The 11219-nt window shown below is 43.9% G+C and overlaps 1 protein-coding gene across 1 annotated transcript in view; it reads right to left on the bottom strand.

Moving 5' to 3' along the window:
* The window catches only part of ARID1B (AT-rich interaction domain 1B), a 312324-nt gene extending 311272 nt beyond the window's left edge, over positions 1–1052 (bottom strand). Inside the window, 1 exon segment of the mRNA XM_026044358.1 lies at positions 2–1052. Coding sequence (XP_025900143.1) covers positions 2–1018 — 1017 coding nt within the window. The 5' untranslated portion in view covers positions 1019–1052.
* Between the last annotated feature and the right edge of the window lie 10167 nt (positions 1053–11219).

Genomic DNA, 11219 nt, shown 5'->3' with positions numbered 1-11219 from the left:
CGCCGCCGCCCGCGCCGCCGCCGCCGCCGGGGCCCCGGCTGTAGGCCGGGTAGTGGTTGTACTGGCTGTTGGGGTACCCTTCGTGGGAGTTTTGCAGGGGGTCCATGCTGTTGGGGGCCGCCGCGGGGTGCATTATCCCCATCCCGGGGCTTTGTTGTCCGCCATGTTGATCAAAGCAAGGCCCGGCGCGGCTCGCCGCGGCGCTGCCGGCGGCGGCGGGGGCAGCGTTGCCATAATAGCTGTTGAACTCCGCGACTGCGGCGGCGGAGGGGCCGCCGCCGCCTCCCCCGCTGCTGCCGAGGCCGCCGCCGCCGCTCCCGGCGCTCTGGGGCGGCTGCTGGGGCTGCTGCTGTCCGCCCAGGGCTCCCAAGCCGGGGTGCTCGTAGCGGCCGCCGATGGGCTCGCCCATTTTGCCGGGCATCTCCTCCTCGTCGGCGCCTTTATTCAGCATTTGCTGCGGCTGCTGCGGGGGCTCGGCCTGAGCGCCCAAAACACTGTCTTTTCCTCCATGTTGCTGCTGCTCCATGTCTGCACTGGGCTGAGCAGCGCCGCCACCGCCACCGCCGTTGTTGTTGCTGCCGCCGCCGCCGCCGAGGCTGCTGTTGTTATTCTGCATGGGATGGTGCTGAGGCGGCGGCTGCTGCGGCGGCGGCGGCTGGAATTGATTTAGCTGCTGCTGTAGTGCATGGTGGTGGTGGTGCGGGTGGTGGGCATGGTGGTGGTGGTGGGCATGGTGATGCGGGTGGTGGGCATGGTGGTGGTGGGGCGGCGCGGCGGGGTGATCGCCTCCGACGCCTTTCAGTTTGTGGTTGGGGAGCAGCCCCGTCTCCATGGCCGAGCCCGGGTTGGAGGAGGAGGAGGAGGAGGAGGAGGAAGAAACAGCAGCAGCAGCAGAGGAGGACGAGGAAGACAACGCGGAGGAGCTTCCACCTTCCTTCGGAGCCAGCTCCGAGGAGGAGCCGCCGCCGGCGCTGGTGCTGCTGCCGGCGGCAGCGGCGGGCGCCGCGTTATGGGCCATGCTCAGCGGCTCGCCGTGGTGCTGCAGGAGGTGGTGATCGACATTATTATTGAGGCCGCCGCCGCCGGGAGTCCCGTCTGCGACCCCCGGCGCGGCGGCGGCGCCCCCCGGGCCGCGCTCGGGGCCCAGGCCGCCCGGCAGGCCCGGCGCTTTGCCCTTGCTGTTGTTCGCACCCGCCGGAGCCGCTGCCACTTGCGCGGCCATGATCATTGCGACATGGCAACTCCGGAGGAATTAGCACAAGTAATTAAAAAAAAAAAGTATGAAAAAAATTTAAAAGAAATGAAAAAAGTCGGCTCCCACCCTCAAAAAAAAAAAAAAAAAAAAAGAGGGGGGAGGGCGAGGAGAGGGGGAAAAAAGAGAAGCGGCGGGGGAAAAGCGCCTCGACTGAGCCAACGGTATCCCCTGCGGATCGCTCCGCACACGCAAAAAAATGCAGAAATTCCCCTCCCCGAGTCCGTGGTTGCGATTAGAAATGGTAAGAGTGCCTTACGGTGCGCGCCTGTTCCCGCTGTGTGATTTCATGTTGAAAGTTTTTTTGTTCGGGTTTAAATGAAACTTTTTTTTTTTTTTTTTCTTTCCTCCTTTCCTCCCTAACCCGGATATGGGTAAACACACGTCTGAGCGAGCCTATCTGGCCCAGCATGGCACGGGCGCGCGAGCGAGCGAGCGCCGCCACCATCGCCCCGCCGCGCCGCGCGCACTCGCAAAACGCGGACTGGACTCGGCCCGCCGCGGCGCCGGCGCGCGCGCCCACCCCCGCGCGCCCCTGCCCTCGGTTTTTATTTTATTTTTAACGATTTTTCTTATTATTATTTTTAATTTGTTTTCATGCAGCCGGCCTCGGGATCGCGCTCGGCGAGGAGGCGGGAGCGGAGGGAGCCGCCGTCGCTCGGCGGCGCGCAGGGCCCGAGGCGGCGCTGCCCGCGGCCCGGCCGGGCCTGAGGAGGGGTCGGCCCCGATTTAGTGCTTTAAATAAATACAAATAAAGCGGCCAGGCTTTGCGGCACTGCAGTCCCGGAGGCCAGGGTGAAGGGGGCTTTCAAACGCGTTTTAACGTTAACGCGGATGACGGGAAAATGTCCGTTTCACCAGTGTGTTGTTCCATGGAAAAACACCGTGGCCCTGCCGCCCCCCTGCCCCCCGATATTGACACTTGGTGTGCGAAGTGCTACAAAATCCGGCCAAAAAACCCCGTAGCAGCAGCGGCGTTTCTGCATTTGTCCACATCGTCCAGCTGTCTCCAAATCCTAATGGTCATTTGCGCTGATGATACTTTTATATATAGGGCTGTTTTCAATATGTTCCGCGCACTTATGTGCGGATCAACAGGAGTCGATCAAGGAGAGCGAGGCATTTGCCGCCTCATAACTGCTCCCCCAGACCATATAATTTCTAGTTTGCACATGGCACTCGTGAACGCGCAGTAACACAAAAAAAAAAACGCGGAATCAAAGTAACTTTTGCTCCAAATGGTATCAGCTCGTCAGCTGGTGACCTACATTTATGAATCATCTTTCAGAATGTTTTGGCTTTTTTTTTCTTTTTTTTTTTTAATAACTGTCTTAATAAAAACAGTAGCTATTAGAAAGGATAGTAGTCATACACTACATTCAATTAATAAAAGCAGTTGAAAGAGCAAATGCTGTGCCAGAAACGTAGCAAACAGGGACGCTAATGAACGTTTTTAATATAGCAAGGGCCTGAAATAGGCCGTGTGAAATGAATCGTCCGATGCGTTCCGTTAGCGATGACCATGCTTTCAAATTTCAAAATGGAGAAATAGGAAATTCAATAATAATAATAAAGAAAAATACCCCATATCAAGAAAGATGCTGTCACGAGTAGGTAGGCCTTTTTTTATATATATATCCACTGTGAAAACACTGAAGAGCAGAAGCTTCACGCTCTAATGTTGAATTACATGCAAAGATTATTGATAAATGTACGAACAGTGTGATTCCAGTGTCTATTAATTTTAGTTCTGTCTGGAAAAGAAATCAGCAATACTCTGATTCCCATTACCGAGTCAGTTTTTTAAAGTCTCAGTGTTCAGGAAATACATCTTGATAACGCTTCTCTTACAATTGTATTTTTCTCCTCCTTTTTCTCTTTTGGTACTCTGTGCAAGTGCAAAAATGTTATATGGCTAGGAGAAACAGAGTGAGAAAAAAATGGTGAGTAATTCTAGTGGGGGGAATCAGGTGCATACCCAAGGGTCATTACAGTCTGTAACAACAACAAATTGCATTTCTATGCAAACTGCTAGAAAGGGGTATATCATCCTTGTAGGAGAGAGAATAACAGAACTGTAAGATGAATTCATGCCAAATCATTCATCAGCTTTTGCCAAGAGAATACTACATCTTTGTTAGTGAGCCTTTTTGACATTTTCTCCTGGATTTTCTTCTTTTCTATATTCAAACACACACTAATTATACCCCTTAAACCACATAATTTGATTTTTTGAAGTCTTTCATGCACAAGTATGAATATAGATGTCTACTCGTGTGTATTTATTTACACGTGTACTCTAAAATAAAATATAAAATCAATTACACATTTATACTTTAAGACATTTATATCCCAGCAAAAAATATACATATTTAAAATATGATAGGACACATTGGCGGTGCCACAGTTGAGGACTGCGGTACTTCCTGACGTACTCCACAACTCTTTGTGACTGGGAAAATAAGCCACAAAGTTTAATGCGGATTTACTTCAAGGTGTTTTTATGATTTTGTTTTGTTTTCTGCTTTTTAACCAGGAAGGGAAAGAAGGATGAAGCTCGGAACCCGAAGAGTTTATGCTGCAACTCCTTTTCCCTTCCGTTTGTTCCAGCGACGCGGCTACGAGATTGGATCTAAGAGGCTCTAAAAGCGCGGCCCTGAGCACAATGCAATCAGCCTGCTCTAACAGGCAGCGCATGCCAGTTTTCCCTCCCCAATGGCAGATGCCACACCCCAAGCAGACAGAAGGCACTGCAGTCTGTGCACGGCAAGCGCAGCACAAAGCAGCCGCGCTTCGCTTTTGTACGTCGCAAATAACGCTCAAATTCCCCATGCCATCTTCGCTCGGGTGATGAGCGCTGGTGTTTGTCACATTCACATGCTCCCTTCCAAAAGCTCACATCGCATGTATGAATTATGAATTTATTGTAATACAATGCAAAAAAGCTCTAATTGTCATGCATATGATCTGCTGCAAAATGATTGCATTGATATTTAATATCGCAAGTGCGTAGTTTCAACTTCAGTTCAATTTTCAGTGTTCCTACAATTTAATTGTTTTCCATAATCCAATATCGTCTAAGCATGGTTTCTTTTTCTTGATTTTCTTTCTGATAAATTATAAACTCCCATGTTCTGGAATAACTTTCTAGGATCAACAAGATAGTTCTCTAAACTTACCGTTGTTTATTTATTACATTGACTATGACATCTGTACAGACACCCTAGGCTGTCTGCGCACAGCTTGCTTGTCAGAAGGGAAGTTAGGTGCCTTTCATAGCAGTAAGGCAACTGTATCTCTGTTCAGTGAGAACTGTGGCTATATACACTATATATGTGTATATGGGACTATATACAGAGTAACAGTAAAGAGATGTACAGAAAATAATATTTTAACAGCGTAGAGGAAAAAAAACCACTTTTGGAGATATTGCGAGAAACATCAACATGGGACCCTTTGATTTATTTTTTTTCTGTGAGGTAAGAATCCAGTCAGAGCATCAAGAGCCTGTTGCATCTCAGCTAATATCCACAAGAGTTGCGAGAACTGCTTTGTGCAGAAATCCCTTTTGTCTGATTCTTATTGTGCTATACACTTAAATTCACTGTGCAGTTAGATGAAACAGTCGTCAAATTCACCATAACTCTCAATTTCCTTCTTTCAGATTGGCATTAGATTTAATGAGGAAAAAAGAGAGAACTATGTGGAGTTTTATTAAATTATCACATCTTTTACTAGTTAAACATCCAATCCAAATCATTCTGAAGTCAGTGCAAATCTTTTAATTGATTTCAATGAGGCATAAATCAGAAAAGCGTGTAGCCAGGTCAGTGCTTTAGCTTTATGCTTTAGCTTGGTATCTGGTGCTATAATAATGGTATTTTCCTTTTAAGAGGACCCTTATGTGGACAATGTATAAATATAACATAGTAGTTTTTTCCTCATCATCTATTATTTATGTGATATTTCAGACTTGAATGTAATCTGTAGGCTATTACAGTTGATACCCACCTGTTAAGTAAGAATCTTTTAGGTGCAAAGGGAATAGGTAAGTGCAATAATTTTATTTTGTCTGGTCATAGTAAACAATGAAAAATACAGCGTACACCAATGGACTGTGACCTAAAATGTGTAGAGAGTCACACATTCTGCCATTTAATTAACATCCATTCTTTACAAGCCAGTAACTTGGGCAATTTCATCATTTTCTTCAGGAAACGTGTAAACAAAAGAACTTGAAAACATCACCATCTCCATCTCAGGAATGTCATACATGATTTTATTAAGGAAATGTAATGTTAGCTTCCTTTTTATTTTTTTTTTCCTTGACAGATTTAGACCACTTGAGTAGAGTGTTTGAATGTTTTACAATGTCCTCAGTTTTACAAGTCCAAATCATCCACTGAAGTCAGTAAGATCACTCGCTTAAAGTTAAACCTTGATAAAGTACTTCTGTGGACTGAGGCCTCTAAGAAAAATAACTCTATACTCTGTGTTTCAGCGAGATATCAGCTCAACCAATTCTGTAAATCAAAACAAAACCTTCCACTTGGCAAAAGTAGTACGTGTTGTTGATTCTAGGTTTGCCTACTGATGAAATCTGAGCTTTTAAACTGAATTAGCCTAATAATTCAGTATCCTATGTCATTGCTTGAGAGCAGCATTGTATTTCAGGGAAACTTCAAGGAAAGGCCATCTTTCCTTTAAACTAATCATTTATAGTCATTATTTATAAATTAGAAAAATTAAATGAGATTCAGAAAGACAGTAATCATACAGTTCTCTGCTAGTATTTCTTTCTCATTATCCTGCCTTTTACAAATATTTCCTTTGCCAATGTGCATGGGACAGAACTAACCAATGGGGAAACAAAAATAAATATTCGCTGTTAGCCACACATTGGCCGGAGAGCCTCTTATATGTAGCATCCAGCTTGACTGATACATAGAAGAAACACTCAAAATGACATTGCACAAATTTCAAATTTAAAAAATAAATGACATCAGTACCTTAGTTTTAAACACTCCAGATCTATCAAGAATAATTTTAAAAAAAGTGCTATTTTTTTCCTAAAATTTTTCAACAGTATAGCTACAAATTTTATATACCACGATGCAAGTATGATCTGTGTGATATTCATTATCCACTGTTTCTAGAAACAGATTACTATGACTTTGTCGTCTTCACCAAGAAAAATGGATATTTGCATATGCAGCCCTGAAATACATGAATTTTAATAGGAGACAACACAAATCTTCTCTTTTGCAAACTGGATTCTTTATCCTATGGCTATATGCTATTCTGAATATGTGAATGCATCACAGAGGCCTTGTGTACTGTATCCTTACTCTGATCTTTTCTGTTGACTATTCACAGTCTTTAACACAGTGGTTGTCCATCTAAAGACGGAGTCCAACCTTACCTTATTCCTGTAATAGTTTGCAATTCCCACTTTTCCCCACTTTATCTTCATTCCCCACCTTTCACGAGTACACGTGCATTAACTCTCTGGGGAACTCTAAATTCCAGCAGCCCAGCCTTCAGCCACCTTCATCTCCAAAGCATCATCACTCACACGGTCGCTTTTCTTCTCCCAAAATCCTATCAACTTGCAGGAAAGTTCACCCCGTTGGCAATATTCTTTGGTCCCTCTGCATAAGGAACACAAAGCAGGGATTGCAAAAGATGAAAGGGAATGTGAAAGGAGAGAGGTGAGGGACATCAGATGAAATCTTCCTGAGACTTCCTTCTCCCAACCTCATATTGTCTGGGCTATCCCAAGGGGACCACCTCCCAGTTTGAGAGCTGTTGGTCTGACATATATATCCTTTAGGCACTCTTGAAAACCCGAGAATTTCAGTTAGTCCCGCTTTGCCACCAAGGAAATGAGGCAGGAGGGAGGGACCCACGGCACAAGAATGTTTCTTCCAGCTGCATCTTCAGCAGCTCCAGGCGACCTCCCTCTGAGAGACCCCTCCAAGGTGCTGGTGCAATTCTCTGTGCAGCTCTGTGGTGTAGCAGATGAGCCAATAACTCAAGCCGGGAAGAAAGCAAGCTTATTTTTAATCCAGGTCCTTGCACTGACTCACCCAACGGCTCCGATAGTAGCACTGGCATAACAGGAAGGGGGAAGAGAAAGGGCAGAAAGCAAAAGGCCGTTTCCCACTTCTTACTGTTTGACCCAAGAGCAGGTTTGGAGGCAGGGGCAGATGAGTAAGACCTGTTAAGGCAGTACGCCTGCTGAAAGAAACATATGTCCCAAGATTGTAGACAGACTTTCTTTTCCAAAGCCAATGAAAGTTATCATCCCTTTTTTTTATCATCCAAACCAGTTATCATCTTTTTTTTTTTTTTTTTTTTTTTTTTTGTCAGAATCACTGTTGCCAGATATTAATGCTCCTCACACCTGCCGTTACGGTGTGTGTGTTCCCCATCCCATCTCAGATTAAATGAGCCAGGCTACTCAAAATACTATTTAATCTATCTACATAGTTTAGGCATATCTGCCTAAAGAAGATGAAGTGAGCCAACAGGTCCGAGGGGACAGGTGAGTCCAGCAGAGGGACAATAAATAGCTGCTAGGTGTCAGTAACCTCTTCAACAAGCAGACCTTTTGTGATGAAGGGCATCCATGGAGGCTCTAAATGCTGGCCATGGTGACACAGAGAAGGCTACACATCAGTGGAAAAGAGATTATTCATTTTCTGCGGTCTGGTCTAGGGCTGTAGTAGCTCATGAGTGCAGGATTTACCACTGTCTTTTGATGTATTTGCTGCTACCTCCAAGCTTGTCCTGCATCACAGGGGTGTTTGCTTGTGAAGCAAACACTGAGGTGTGAGTCGCCAGAGTCCCTGGCTTGCGTGGCCATGGCTGGTCCACTCTGCTCACGTGGTGACTCAGTGGAGCCTCTGAGCTGCAGGAGAGAGCCAGCTCCCTGGCACACATACGCACGTGAGATGGGGACTGCTCCTTGCCTGGAGCAGCTCAGGTGCTCACGTTCTCCAGGCTCCTGGGGAGAAGCTAGTGTGCTTCAAGATGCTCCTCACACCAGCTGGAGCTTGGGTGGCCGTGGTGGCCATTCCCAGCAGGCAGGCACAGGAGTGAGCGGTGCTCCTGAGGGACACGGGCGCCTCCGGTTACGCAAGTGCTCCCCACGAGGCGCCCAACTGGCTCCTGTCCCCAGCAAACAGGACGTCGCCACCAACAGCCGCTCGGTGCTTCGCTTTCACATCCTCTCTGCCACAGCCTGTCTGACTGCCAAAGCTGCAGGCAAATCCGCGTTGTAAGGCCAAGCTGGTTCCCAAGAAAAGCATTCCCTGTAACTGGCTCCTTGCTTCAACAGTTCTAAGAGATTTCTTTAAATCACATATGAAAATTACTTTGTGATACAATGCCCCCAAACCTCAAGATTTTATTAATTTAGGGCCTGAACCCAAAAACACTAGTTTATGTAGTCCTTGCTCCTGTTAAACTATTCAATTCAGAGACAGCTATTGAGCAGCTATCATATGGTCAGGATTGGTCTGCTAAAACATCTGTTTCTTCCCATTTGAATTTAAAAAGAGATGTTATTAAAATTATAGAACGACCATTTCATTAATCCAAAATATCATCTACTTATTTAACAAAGACCTAACAACATGAGTCATCTGAATTAACAAATCCAGATGCTGTAGTCAGAGGCAGTGAAGACACAGGGACTGACAACAGACTTGCTTTGTAGCCTAATTATTTTTTGATATTTGTTTCTCATTCCAAACAGACCATCCCTAATATTTTATCTCTCTTGATGCCTTTTAGGGATACTAAGTGAATATAAAAATGCAAGGTTCTCTTTCTTAAAAAAAAAAAAAAAAATATATATATATATACACAAAAGCTGTTAAGATTTTCCTCATCTCGATTTTGTCTTTTCACAGGACTTCACAAAAAAATAAAATGTACGCATATCTTTTTGCCATCTTACAGCTGCTTTATTCTCATCCAGAGGATTGGACAAATGTGGCTTTCATTTAACCACATTTAACTTTAAATTGTCACACCATTCTGTGCTGGGTGTAAACTTACTGTGCATATGTCCAAGAAGAAAGGAGCCTAATTTGGGAACTGCTATCCATGGTGATTCTCGCCAGCTAGAATCAGGGACTGAACTTGTTCTGGGAAAGGCCACATGGTATAAAATCATCAAAATCCTCTTCTCTTTTATGCTTTGCACTGAAAGGCTGGTCTCACTGAATGGGAATTTTCAAAGCACCTGGTGACAGTAGAATTAGACCTCAGTGAGAGCAAAGCAAGGCCAGTACTAAACATTTTTTTTTCCAATTTCATCTTAATATGCATCATTTTTATAAGGGGAACTTATTTGCACAGCTCAATGGAGCCCTGCATTTGAAGTGCACTGCTGATTAATTAGGTTGGACCAGTATGAATGAATTAGATGATCTCTATTTTATATCTGTTTTGAAGTTCACCATTGTTAACCCCATTCAGTGCTTCATCCTGTTTAAAAGACTTATAACTACTTGGGCAGGAAAGGGAATCATTAAAGTGCTATGCAAGCCTCTTGAGTGTGGTGGGTTCTGTTACAGATGTATAAATCCAGCTTATTACTCAGCTAAGCAGAACTGACTTTCCAGGTAAGTTTGGAAAACCGTGGGATCATGATTTGGCTTGCCTCAAAGCTGCAGTTTTTACAGAACAGTCCTGAACCCCTGATCTCTATTCTTAGGGTGATGGCTGAACTGGGTTAAAAATAATCCTCCTTAAAAATATATCTATGTATATAGATTATTCGGTGTATTTTGCTCCCATTTTCTTGAAAGACCACAAAAAGAGAACAGCTTTTTTTTTTTTTTTTTTTTTTTTTTGGTAATAATTATCTCAATTCGTCATTAAAAACAAATTCATGTTTCACGTAAAATACAACAAAGGTGGAACATGCCAGGCTTCCTTTTCTTCTGCTTCTTTTCTTGCAGTTCAGGACTTCCTTTATTCAGCCTGATGTTAAATCTACTTGTATTAGAGAATCCTTTTTATCTGAGCAAATCTTATTCCTTAGCAATGAATCTCAGAACATTGTGGGGTGATTGTATAAAGCCATTGCTTTTTCTTTATTGCCCACTAAAGAAACATTTATGATTAAATGGGAAAGGGAACTATCTCATTCTCTTGAGCTGGAGATATTGGACTCAATAATGTCTTTCGTACGTGTATGTTCTATTTCAGCTAACCTGCTAGAATTGCAATATAAAATTGTAAATCAATGGCATCAAACACCTGTGAAGATGAGTAAGATTGCAAGCCATTTCTCAGATAGATTTGGAGAAACAGCTCTCAGACAAAAACTCTTTTACGTGTTCTTCAGGGTCTCTCCTAAATTACACCAATAAAGGTCATTTGTTATACATCATATTGAGAAAATTGCCAGCTGTCTAATGTCAAGTACTCAGGAACACTATATATAGGGACACCTGGACTTTGAGGTATGTGACAGACAACTGGATGTTAATAAAAATCTAGTTACGGGCTATTCAGCCAGTTATTTGCAGAGCTAAAAAATTCAGACCCATCTTTCATAAAGAAAGTGGATCCTTACGAATACATTCAAATCTGTTCTGTTTAGCTATAACTGCAGAAAATGTATTCTTCTATATGCAAGGTGTTCCTTTATTGATTACTTTAGCAAAAGTAGGAATAGTTAAACTGAGCCGCACATAAACACATTGCAGGGTAAAAAGGATGAAAGTGAAGGAGGGTTTTTGTTTGTTTTTTTGTCTTTTTTTATAGACACAATGGTATCTCTTTTATGCTTGTGATCTTCTGCTTCGCTGATTCTCTTGTGTTTTAATAATATGAGTTCAATATGAAGTATACCTCTGTACCTACAAATACACAGCAGTCAAAACCTTTACTGACTGTATTTTGGAATAAAGTTATGAAGATCTACATATATGAAAAGTCCTCAGAC

Source organism: Nothoprocta perdicaria, unplaced genomic scaffold (assembly GCF_003342845.1).
Source record: "Nothoprocta perdicaria isolate Ctin4 unplaced genomic scaffold, notPer1 scaffold_36, whole genome shotgun sequence".
Taxonomy (NCBI): Eukaryota; Metazoa; Chordata; class Aves; order Tinamiformes; family Tinamidae; genus Nothoprocta; species Nothoprocta perdicaria.
Note: the sequence above shows the minus strand (reverse complement) of the source record. Positions and strands in the feature narration are given on the sequence as shown.